General features: G+C 41.7%; 1 protein-coding gene across 3 annotated transcripts in view; it reads left to right on the top strand.

Moving 5' to 3' along the window:
* Lemd1 (LEM domain containing 1) overlaps positions 1-12,228 on the top strand; it is a 54,724-nt gene extending 42,496 nt beyond the window's left edge. For all 3 annotated transcript variants that reach the window (XM_013522920.1, XM_005375358.2, XM_005375357.2), the window contains exons 6-7: positions 10,772-10,848; positions 11,790-12,228. In XM_013522920.1, the coding sequence (XP_013378374.1) occupies positions 10,772-10,848; positions 11,790-11,967 (255 nt within the window). In that variant the 3' untranslated portion in view covers positions 11,968-12,228. The remainder of the gene's footprint in view (positions 1-10,771; positions 10,849-11,789) is intronic.
* Positions 12,229-12,660: the final 432 nt, after the last annotated feature.

The following is a 12,660-nucleotide window of genomic DNA, read 5'->3' as shown; positions in this document are numbered from 1 at the left end:
GGGTTTGTCCAAGTGGAGTGAAAACCAACTTTGAATCTGGATGCCTTTTTGATATTTTATTATAAACTGTCTTATGCATTTGTAAAGGAGTAAAGAATTCTATAATGAGAAGATGGACTCCAACTCCAGAGATTAAAACATAAGTCATTGCTAAAGTTGTTGAAGACCCCAAAGTTTCCTTCCCAGATCACATTCCCCTCCCTTCCTTTTTCCCTGTGGTAACCACTATTCCTAATTTTCTTATTCTTTCCCTCTTATTTTCAGTAGCTTCAACTTAAGTTTAATTTTTACCATTTTGGATTTTATTTAAGTGGTGTCGTAGTCTAAGTTTCTTCTCAGACTTCCTTTTATTGTTCAGCCTTGTGTGTGGGCTTCATCCAATATGTGTAGCTCTAGTTTATTCGTTTTCACTCCTAAATACAAATATTATAAAAATATACTTATTCTTTCCCTATTTGTTACATATTTGAATTATTTCCAAGTTTTTTGGGTTCTGTGTTCCGGTGCTGGGGACTGAACCTAGGGCCTCAAGCCCTGTAAGCAAGTGCTCTACCACTTGAACATAGCACTCATCCTTAACCTTTTATGTTTTTCTAGCACCATGATTTAATGTTCTTAGAAACTTTGTGATATATAACCTGGTGTGTGCATATGCAAAAATTTCTTAATTGCGTGAACACACCTAAGCACAGAACTGATGAACTGAAGGGTATGCACAAGTTCAAATTAAGAGATTAAGCTAAAATGCTCTGCAAAGTGGTCCTTACTATTACCAGACTTACTTTTTGTCAATAGGATGAGTGTAAAGTGCTATTTCATGATTCTAATTGGTATTTCTACTATTACTCATAAAATTGGGCATGTTTTTCACACATTTATTGGTTAATTGTATTTTCTTCTCTGTGCAATGCCTGTTCATGTCTCTTGCCCATTTTTAGTACATCACTTACCTTTTTCTTTTAACTTATTGGAGTCTTTATACATTGGGGATACCAAGCCTTTGTTAATGACATGTCTAGCATTTGTCTTCTAGTAGTCTTTTCACTCTCTTCTTGTGCCTTTTTAAAAATTTTATTTTTTTTTTTTTGTAGTTATTTATTTTTTGAGACAGAGTCTCGCTGTGTTGTTTAGGCTGGACTTGAGGTCACTATGTAGCCCAGGCTGGCTTTAAACTCATGGCGACCCTCCTGCCTCAGCCTCCTGACTGTTGGGATTCCACCACACCTGGCTTTTACCTTTTTTAAAAAAAGTTCTTGTTTTGGTAGTTCTTATTTCAAAATAATTTCAAATCCTTGTAAAGTTTCCAGGAAAGAATTCCTGTATGGTCTTCATCTAGATTTACTAATTGTTACAATTTCCTCACATTTGTTTTATACTTTGAGAATTTACACCTTCTCCTAAAATTTCAATTTGTATTTCCTTAGAATAAAAACACGATGATATCCACTTATATAAACAAAGTACAATAACCAGAATCAAAATATTTGTGCAATATAAAAAATTTATGCAACATAAAATCAGTTGAAAGACAGTGCATTCAGAATGCTGTGAAATCACCACGTCTATTCCAATTCCAAAAAAATTTTTTGACATAACTTGTCTGATGTAGTACAAGTAGATATTGATAAAGATAATATAAAAACACTCTTCTTACTAATATGAGAAAAACGGCAAAACTTCATAACAAAATAATGAGAGAATAACAACAGTGAATATACTGTGTTTCATGATCCTGAAAGAATGGCTAAAAAGTTACTCAGAGTAGAAGTAATACACAAAAAAAGATTCTCTTGTGCAAAGACAAAACAGGGGCTGGAGATTTAGCTCAGCGGCACAGTGCCGGCCTGGCAAATCCGAGGTTGTGAGTTCAATTCCTGGTACCGGAAAAAAAATAAAAACAAACAACAACAACAACAACAACAACAACAAAACAAACAGAACGGCAAAACTTTCTTTTCAATGAACAAGAGAAACTAGTAGTATAAATGAAGCAAATTAGCATTTATCTTAAAATATTTTTTAAAAATCAAATAAATAATTTGGGAAGTTATTTGAACTCCCTATGTTCCATTTGTCTACTAGAGAAATGCAAATTAAAACTACACGGAGATACCATCTTACCCCAGAAAGGATGCCCATCTTCAAAAAATTAAATAGCGACAAATGCTGGTGAGGACATGGGGAAAAGGAACTCCCCTGCATTGTTGATGGGAATGTAAACTAGTACAACCACTGTGGAAATCAGTGTGGAGGGCTGGGGATTTAGCTCAGTGACACAGTGCCTGCCTGGCAAGCGCAAGGTCGTGAGTTCGATTCCCAGTGCCAGGAAAAAAAAAAAAAGAAATTAGTGTGGAGACTCCTCAAAAAATCAAAAATAGAAATTCCATTTGATCCTGCTATCTCCCTTCTAGGTATCTTCTCAAAAGAGTTAAATCAGCATGTTACAGGGATATATATATTTTTTCATCAACTCCAAATAAAACCTACTACACATGGAGCTGTTACCCTCCAACCTTCTGCCCACTCTACCATCACTGCAACTACAAATCTGCTTTTTCAATGGATCTAACTCTTCTGAATATTGCGTATATGTAGAATCATTCAGTAAGTGACATTTTGTATCTGGCTTCTTTCATTTAACACAAAGTTTTGGAGGTGACCTTACTGGCAGTACTTACCTTGCCTTACCTTACCTTACCTTACCTTACCTTACCTTACCTTACCTTACCTTACCTTACCTTACCTTACCTTACCTTACCTTACCTTACCTTACTGTGTCAGTACTTCACCCTTGCAATACTCCAATATGTGTGTATACACAGCTTGCTTACCTTCATCTGTTGATGGACATTTAAGTTGCTTCTATCTTTTGGATATTGTGACTAGTGCTGCTCTGAATTCTTGCGTTAAAGTATTTCAGTACCTGATTGCAATGCTTTTTTCCTTAATTTTAAAGAGAAAAAATAAAATTCCAAAACAATATGATAAGAGGGTAACAATCATTAACATATTTCCTTTAAATTAGTTACTCAGAGTACAAGATAGCAGAAATGCAGTGCTTTTGACATGTACTTAGAAATGAATTGCCAGGTCACACTGTACTTCTATGTTTAACTTTTTGAGAAACTGCCAAATTGTTTTCCCCAGGGGCAGCACTATTTGACATTCCCGCCAGCAGTGTATGAGGCTCCAAGTATTCCACATCCTCACCAGTGTTTGTTTTCCTTTAAAAAATTAGCCATCCTAGCAGCCGTGAAGCAGTATCTCATCATGGTTTTGATTTGCAGTCCTCCCCCCCCCGTTAATGATGTTAAATAACCTTTCATATGTTTGTTGTTCATACATCCATCTTCTTTGTAGAAATGTCTTCAAGTCCTTTGCCCATTTTCAGGAGGCCAGTGCTTTATCCATTAAACTCCTGGAGCTTCTTGTTGCCCACTTTTAGACCATGTTCTGTTTTGTTTGGACTGGGTTGGGTTGGACTGGGCTGGGTTGGGTTTTTTTTTTGGTGGGGGAGCACAGTACTGGGGGTTGAAGCACCTAGAGCATTGTACTTGCTGGGCAAGCAGTCTACCATTGATACACATCCCAGATTTTTTTAGTTTTTATTCTAAGATAGGTTCTCACTAAGTTACCCAGGCTGGGCTCAAATTTGCCATCCCTATACCTCCCCTTACAAGTAGCCTGGATTACAAGCTGCACCACCGCACCCAGCAGTCATTTATCTTTTTGTTGTTGAGTTGTTCTTTGCATATTCTGAATAATAAACTCAGAATATGATTTGTAAATATTCCCCCCGTTCTGTACATTGTTTTTGTAGCTTCTTGGTAATGTCTTTTGTTTTTTTGGTTTTTTTTTTTTTCCGGTACCAGGAATCAAACTCACGACCTCGCGCTTGCCAGGCAGGCGCTGTGCCACAGAGCTAGATCCCCAGCCCCAGGTAATGTCTTTTGATGCAGTAAAGTTTTCAGAAGTTTGACTGGTGATGTTTCTTGGCCTGGCCTTCTTTAGGTTTATCCTATTGGAATTCACTTCGCTTCTTGAATCTGTAGATTTGTGTCTTTTGTCATATTTGGGACACTTTCAGCCATTATTCTCTAGCATTTTTTTCATCTCCACTTCATTCTTCTCTCTGGGGACTGTGTGACCCAAATGCCAGGATTTTATGAGAGTCCCACAAGATCCTGAGACCTCCTGCCACAGTCTGTTTTTCTCTCTGTTGTTCAGTGTGGACCATTTAGTTTGTTCTGTCTTCAAATTCATTGATTCTTTATCTTCTCCATTCTACCACTTACCCCATCCACAGAGGGGCTTTGGGGAGCATTTGCTTTGTTTGGTTATTGTACTATTCTCAGTTCTAAAATTTACACTTAGTTCTTCCCTATACATTCTACTTCTCTGCAGAGGGTTTTGTTTTGTTTCTCCCATTTCCACTGAAGCATTTGATGATGACTTTTAAAACCCTGGTGAGGTAATCCCAATGCTGTTCATGTCCATTGGATCATTTCTCGTCTTACAAGCCCCTAGGTCTTACATAAACCTTCAATGTTTGCAGAATTGTCCGACTCCGCACTGCTGAGAGAACAGCGGCCTCTTGGCTGTTAGGTGGGGGGAAAGCCCAAGTGGGGACACCTTATTACAGGGCTGCTGGGGTGTCCCCCGGGCCCTCCACTGACACAGCCAGCCGGAGCAGCTGGGTCCAGCGCATGGCGTGAACGTCCAGGCTTCCTGTCCTCTGCGGCTGGCAGGTGGCAGTGGGCAAGATGACTGGAGCAGGACACTGATCATCCAAAAGCTTTGTCTTACGAGGCTGCTCCTTTCTTGTCCTCTGGCTTTTCTCAGGGCTTTTGGGGAAAAGCAGATCCATTGTTATTCTAGGTTAACCACCTCTCCAGCACCCAGTCTGGGATGTGTGCAGGAGAAAGAAAACCGAGGGGCCTCACCCCTTACTGTTTTGCATAGTGGCTAAGGCCTCTTTTTTTGTGACAAGGTCTTGCTGTGTTGCCCAGCTAGTCTCAAACATGCAATCCTCCCTCCTCCCTCCTCCCTCCTCAGCCTCCCAGGTGCCTGGGACTATCAGCTTGTGTCTCCATGCCTGGCTTCTCGGATCTCCTCACTATAATACTGAACAAGAGTGATAACAACAGGCATTTCCTTGGCCCTGATTTTAAAGGAAATACTTTTAGTAATTTCCTTCTACTTGTTTATTTAGTAATTTAAAGAGGTTCCCACTCTATTCCTGGTTCTAGATTTTTTTTTCTTTTTGTGGTACTGTTATTGAACCCAGTGCCTCCTCCCAAGCCCTTTTTAAATTTTGAAACAGGGTCTCGCTAAGTCACTACATTGTCCCGACTAAGCTCAAACTTGTGATCCTCCTGCCTCAGCCTCCTTTACTACTGGAATTAGAAGTGTGTGTCACACACCGTGCCTGGCTTGATTTACTAGATTTTTTAAAAGTAAGAACAAAGATGATCATAAGGTTTTTAAGCTTTTTGTTTTGTTGTTAATGTGGTGCAGATTATTTTAAAAGCTTTTTAATGAACTCAAAATCATTACTATACTTAGGTTAAAGAACACAGTATTTTAAATGAAACTTTATTGAATCAAGATTGAAGTACAAACAATAAACTAAGTGTCCCATATAAGATCTTTTTATTAAGTGAATAATTTTAGCCAAGAAAGGGATGTGAGGTTAACTCAATTTTAGAGTCCAAATCAGAAGTTCGTTTTTTCTTTTTCTGACAGTAAGCAGGCTGCAACTGCATTTGCTGTGTCATTTGTAAAAATGCCTGACTTTGTGTGTGTGTGTGTGTGTGTGTGTGTGTGTGTCTGTGTGTGTGTTAACAAAACATCAGCTAATTAACCAGAGTCACTGGAAGGCTGTCATGTTTTGGTTGGAGAGAATCCCATGCCCAAGCCCCAGGGCTCCTGACTCCTACAAGTCCAAGGGTAAGAAGTACCAGAGCAGGAAGAAGGAAGATAGAATACAGCTCCTCTTAAATGGCTGCCTGTAACCATAGGCTTGGCCCATATTTTGGGGAGCTTTGTGTCTGCAATGTAAGATATTATTTGCATTGTGGAAATGCAAAGAAACCCCTACTTCTCTACAGACGGTTAGCAATGGCTTTAGTCGAGGTGGATCATTTTCCAAAAATCAAATATAAGCTCAGTGTGGAGGCACATATGTGTATTCCACTACTCTAGGAGGCTGAGCCAGTGGGATTCCAAGTTAGAGCCCAGCCTGAGCAATATAGCAGCTTAGCAAGAACCTATTCCAAAATAAAAAATAAAGGGTTGGGACGTGGTTCAGTGCAAAAGCCCTAGGTCCAATCCCCAGCACCCTTCCCCCCAAAAATAATGAGATTTATTAGCACAGTGCTTTGTAGTACACTATAATATAAAACAGTATAACATAGTACTCATACGCACTCCACTTTCAATTCAATATGATATACACAAGTAAGCCAAAATTAGCAAAAGTACTCCATCTGGAGAAGTCATATAAAATACCAATTTTTCTGAAATATTTAAGTATAGAATGAATGACTACAAAGACTTCTGCAGGAAATTAATGACTTGATAATATATTAATTAATGGAAACAGTTTTTACAAATACATTTTGATATGTTTCCAATGATGGGTTCTCCTAATAGATTTTCTTCCTTTCCTGTCCTTTTCTTTTTTTTTTTTTTTTTTTTTTTTTTTTCTCCGGTATCGGGAACCGTACTCGCGACCTTGCACTTGCCAGGCAGGCGCTTTTGCCGCTGAGCTACATCCCCAGCCCCCCTTTCCTGTCCTTTTCTTTGAGAGAGTGTCTCATTATGTTCTAGACTGGTTTCCAACTTGCTGTGTAGTTCAGTCTGGCTAATTTTTGATATTCCTGCTTCAGCCTCCAAGAATGCTGGGATTACAGGCATGAGCTATCATATCTGGTTTAGAAATATTTATTTTAAAAAGACGTTGGAGGGGCTGGGGATTTAGCTCAGCGGCAAAAAGCGCCTGCCTGGCAAACGCAAGGTCGTGAGTTCGGTTCCCGGTACCGGAGAAAAACCCAAAAAAAATAAATAAATAAATAAAAAGACGTTGGAAAAAGAAAGTCTTGTGTTAATATCTGTTTGCTTCTTTTTAGTGTATATCTTATACTCTGAGTAACTACTTTGATTTTTATTGTTGTTGTTTGTTTGTTTGTTTGTTTTGAGACAGGGTCTTACTATGTAGTTCAGGCTGGCCTTCACTCACTATGTAGCCCAGGCAGGCCTCAAACTCTCTGTGAGGCCCTGTCTCAGCCTCCCAAGTGCTGGAATTATTGCTGTGCACCACCAAGCCCGGCTTGCATAATTACTTTGACAATAACGATACACAGTGTAATAACTATTATTATTTCTTATTATTTGATTATAAAATTGTATTTTATTTCATAAAATGAAAAAATTTCACAAGAAATACATCTCTAGAAAAATAACAAAAACCACTTTGGATCTAAAATATCTGGGTTTTAAAAATGTAACTATGCCTTTTATTAATTGTGCTACCTGAGGCATGTAATGCAGCTCTTTAAGCTACTACTTTCTCATCTATAAAATGGTAACTATAATGGCTTCTCATCAGCTTGTTAGAAAGATTAAGTGAATTGAGGGACAGCGAATGTCCAAGGTAACAGGCATCGGAAGCCGGTGTTCCATCCAGCGAGGCCGCACGGCTGTGCTACAATACAGTGAGCTTATAGGGTGCAGGGACTTGGGACTTCACGGCCTGGGTTGGCCCCAGCTCTGTGGGCCACCTGCTCGTGGCCACAGGCCAGCTGCTGGTGCCTCAGTTTCCTCCCCTTGCATAGGCATGGTAGAAGCGCCTTCCTCACAGCTATGGCCGTGTTGAAAATTAAGTGAGTTTATTTATGTAAAATGCTTACACCAGTGCCTGGCACCCCAGAAGTGCCATGCAAGTGTGTGCAATACTCACTCCTGGCTCGTGGATCCATGCATCGCTGACTTGCTCCTGCCGGGCGGGACCCAGGCTTAGGTCTTAGAAGTGTGGGTTGGCAGAACCTTCTGGCCTGCAGGCTGGGGGCGTAGGGAGAGGGTGGAGAAGCAGAGAAGGCCACACAGTCACCACAGGGCTCTGACTACTTTGGCAAAAACTGAAGCTTTGCAGATTTTGTCTCTGGCACAGGGAGAGGGGCAACAATACCGTGTCTTTCCCAGGAGCCGTTCACCCTCGCTATACCATTGCTTTAATGAACACCAGAATTTTTCAGTTCCATTGTGACTTGCTTAGGGTGAAAGTCATATTATAACAGTGTTAAAGGGAGGTTTTAAAGGCAAAATATAAATTAACTACAAATACACCACTTGATGCAAAAACTGGTTTTGTGTTGATTGCTCTCTAGTGGTTTTGTTTTTCTTTTTCTTCCTTTTTTTTGGCAGTATAGTGGATTAAATTCCAGACTTGCACATGCTAGCCAAGCACGATAAGACTGAACTACACTCCTAGGCCTTTCTATTTTTATTTTGAGGCAGAATCTTGGAAAGCTGCCCAAGTATGCCTGGACCTTGTGCTCTTCCTGCCTCAGCCTTCCAGCTAGTTGACAGGTGTGAACTGTCACGCCCAGCTCCCTGTAGCTTTTGTCTGTGTGCCTTTAGGATTTTGTACTCTGCCCACTGTGTAACATTAAGTGTCAGCCTTTTTCCTGTTCTGCAGTCTTCATAGTGTTATTACGGAGAGCTGCACAGTCAGGTGGATAGGCCATAATTAATCCAGTTTGAAAATCAAAATGTTCTTTTACATACTCTAGAACTCCACATATAAATGATAGCAATAAAGATAAATTATAAAAGAATCGGATAGCCAAGTGCAATGGCTCATGCTTATAATCCCAGGTTCTCCGGAGGCTGAGGCAGGAAGATTGCTTGAGCCGAGGAGTTCAGAACCACTCTGAGCAACATAGAGCACGTCTCAAAAAAGAAAAGAAAAGAAGAAAGGGATGGAGGGAGGGAGACAAAAAAGGAAGAAAGATCTAAACCTCCTCAGGGTAGGAGGGAGTATTTGCTTGCCTAAGAACCCTGAAAACCTATAATTTGATTTCGCAGTAGACTTCTACCCCCAATTATTATTATTTAACATATCTATTTTTAAATTTAAGAAAATTAAAAAGGAGTGACATGTGAGGGGGTGCGGGGGCTCATTGCACTGTTGTGTACTTTTGTGTGAGCTTTAAATTTTCCATAAATAAAAATGCTTTTTAAAAAGGAACTTGCTTAATAAAAGATATTCCCGATGCTTCGGGAGCAGCCGCAGCGCCTCTCACGGGGTGGGGGTGGGGCCGCCCCCTGGGATGTGGTGGCCAGGCTGGTACCGCCTGCTTCGCGCAGAGCCCTGCTGGGCACCCGGAAGCCACCCAAGTCTTCATGAAGAGCAGGTGGGTTCAGACCTGCGGGGAAGCTCCGGGACAGTGTAAAGTCATACGGGCCCTGTCGGGACGTCCTGGCGACCTGCTTGCTAGGAGCCGGTGCGGGGCCCCTGCTGGTAACTCAGGGGTCTCCAGGACTCCTCCGCGCCCTCGCAGTCGCCCTGCACACACATCCATCCGCCTCTGTGCTGGCGCCCATCCGCGTGCCCTGCTCTCATCTTCACAGTCGAGGGGTCCCTGGCCAGGGCCTGGCACACACAGAATGAGAAGGCCAAATCTTACATTTTAGTGGACAATAAAAAAGGAAAACCAGCGTTTGATCCTCCGCTCTGCACAAAAAGGAAAACCAGACTATGAGGAATATTAGTAACATGAAATTAATAATTATCGCTACCATAATCATTATTAATATTTATTGGATGCTTACGCTATGCCAGGAGGAGATATTTTAATCACCTTGCATGGATAAAGTCACTTCATCTTTACAACTTCATTGCACAGCGAGGGAACCAAGTGCTACCCCTTTTTATTTATTTTTTTTAAATAACATGAGGGCTGGGGATATAGCTCAGTGGCATAAGTGCCTGCCTGGCAAGTGCAAGGTCGTGAGTTTGATCCCTGGTACCGGCAAAAAAAAAAAAAAAAAAGATAAAAATAACGAAAGAGCTTATTTAGAAGAATAAAAAACCATGATTCTCCTCTTCTCTTACAGAGAGGCATTTCATTTTCTGAATTATTTTCTAGCCCTTATTCATAGTCAGTGTGGTTTGTAGTTTTATTTAGTTTAGTTTTATTTCATTTTGTGGTGCTGGGGATTGAACCCAGGGCCTTCACACTGAGCTATGTCTTTAGCCCTTTTTTACTTTTTATTTTGAGACAAGGTCTCACTAAGTGGCTAAGTTGCTCAAGCTGGGTTTGAACTCAAGATCCTTCTGCCTCAGCCTCTCCGAGTGCTAGGACTACATGTGTGCTACCAAGGCCAGCTCAACGTATTTTTAAAGCAACTTTCTCTTTGCCTAAAAATGACACATGCTTATAGAAAAAAGCTCCAGACCATAAACAAGAAAAAGTGCAAACTAGGGAGTCAGAACTTAAGAACAGGGTGCTGTTTTTGTTGTTTGCCCTATCAGTCCTGCGTCTGTCACTCTCCCCTGAGTCCCTGAAGTAAAATATTTCATAGACTCCGTGGCTCTTGCTAGTCATTGAGGAAAAGCTAACTTGAAGTTTGTGTTGTAAAGTATCAAACCACCTGATGTGCCAAAAACTGATTAGTCTTCAGATCAGATGCTTTTTTTCTAGAATAAAAACCAACGTCTTTTGTACAAGTCATTGGAAACTGTTGACATTTTCCTTGTGTTTGTCAGAGACCCAGGGCTCCTGCCACGAAAACAAGAGCTCTCGAAGTCTGTTGCGTGTACCAGAAGTGCCCCAAAGGAAAAAGGTACCGAGCATCCCTTATGAGCAGACGAGGAAGTCGGCATTATTATATCTGTAACTCCTGGGAAAACATTGTCATCCAGATTTCTGTGAAGGGCTTGAGCCTGTAAAGAATCTGTTGAGAAGGAGATAGATTTATAATGGTGCATAATTTCAAAGCCTGTAGGGCCTTCACGGTATCCAGTCTGCAGCTTCTATTAGACATAAGACGGTGGCCCTGCACAGTCTTTGAAGGAACAACCCAGCTTGAGCGCAGGCCTGCAGGCTGCCAAACAAAACAAAACCAAACATAAGCAGTCAGGCTGGGGTGTGGTGGAGGGGGCCAACAAAAGTCTGTGATCTGAGACTGCAGTCCAGCCTTCCTAATGTGCAGTCACTTGGAAACATTGGCTCCTGTTTCTATCTTGGGAGATGGGTGAGGAGTGTGGTGGTGGGGAGCATATATATGAAATAAAATCCAGACGGGTCATTTTATCAATCAGAAAGTAAAGTGGGGGCATGGGGCGCTAGAGGTTTGGCTCAGTGGCAGAGGGACAGCCCCCAACATTCAAACTTCCTAGAAAGCTACCTACCCTCTGAATGAATATTAGCAGGTTTTGCAGGGTTAGAGAAGTGGAAACAAACTCTCACTAAAACATTTCAGCAAGTATGCTATCTTTTTGCTCTTTTAAATACAGATTTTAAACAGGGAAATGTAAAAGCTCTCTGAGTCAGGCTTTGTATCAGCACTGGGAGGTTATGCTGGTGGGTGGCAGCTGTAGATCAGTGGGTTGCAGGCTGACAGAAGGTCACATGTGCGAGTCAGTGTAGGGGAAGATCCAGGGCTGTCTTGAAAGCCACACTGTGGTTGCTTCTTCCAACCTCAAGGAAATCTATACTCTTACTTTAAAGGGGTATTCAGGAACTAGCTGTGCACAACCCTAGGAGCCACTCATGTTTCCACAGGTGTCCTGCCAGAGCACAGAACCACAGAATCAAAAGTAGGACCGTCCCCCAAGAGAAGCAGTACAGCCTGGAGGACCTGAGCGGCATTGGGAGCCAGTTCCCAGTGTGCTTGACACTTGCCATCCTTGGCATTTTCTTCATCGTGGTGTTTGTCTACATCACCGTGGAAAAGAAGTAACTCTGCGGTTAGGCACTTTAGGAGCAAAGTGACGTACCAAGCATCAGTATCCCTGTGCCCGTCCTTCTGCTCCAGGGAGGTACCCGGACTAGACTGAAGGCACCGCCCGTCCGCAACTGCACACAGCTGTACCTGGGCCCAGCCAGGTGGAAGGAGAGAACCAGGCAGCCTTGCCAGACAGTGATGGTTAGCAAATCTCCTGAGTAATGTAAATCACCATTAAATGCACTTCCATATAAAGCAGAGTTCCAAACAAAAAAATTCAGCCTGCTGTTTTTCTCCTCTTTTCTTTTTTCTTCTCTCTTTCTCTCTCCCTCTCTCTTTCTTTCTCTTTCTTTTCTTTTCTTTCCAAACAAAAAAAAAAAATCTCACATTTTTATTACTGAGCCAACCTATCAGTACAGAGAATAGAAACAAAGAGAAAATTAGGGGCAGGCATTGTAGTGAACACTTGTAATCACGGCAATATGGAGGCTGAGGTGGGAGGACTGCCACAAGTTCAAGGCCAGTCTGGGCTACATAATGAGCTCAGGGGCAGCCTGAATGATACAATGAGACCCTGCCTCAAAAAACAAAACAAGGGGGTGGAACCCCAGCCACGCAGGCCCCTGGGAGGTGGGCAGCTGGTGTCTGGGAAGCCACACAGCAGTGCTCACTGGCACGCACCTGCCCTCAAACCAGCCACCATCACAC

The sequence above is a fragment of the Chinchilla lanigera genome, unplaced genomic scaffold, assembly GCF_000276665.1.
Source record: "Chinchilla lanigera isolate Chin_1 unplaced genomic scaffold, ChiLan1.0 scaffold00005, whole genome shotgun sequence".
Classification (NCBI taxonomy): domain Eukaryota; kingdom Metazoa; phylum Chordata; class Mammalia; order Rodentia; family Chinchillidae; genus Chinchilla; species Chinchilla lanigera.
This window is presented reverse-complemented; position numbering and strand designations above follow the sequence as displayed.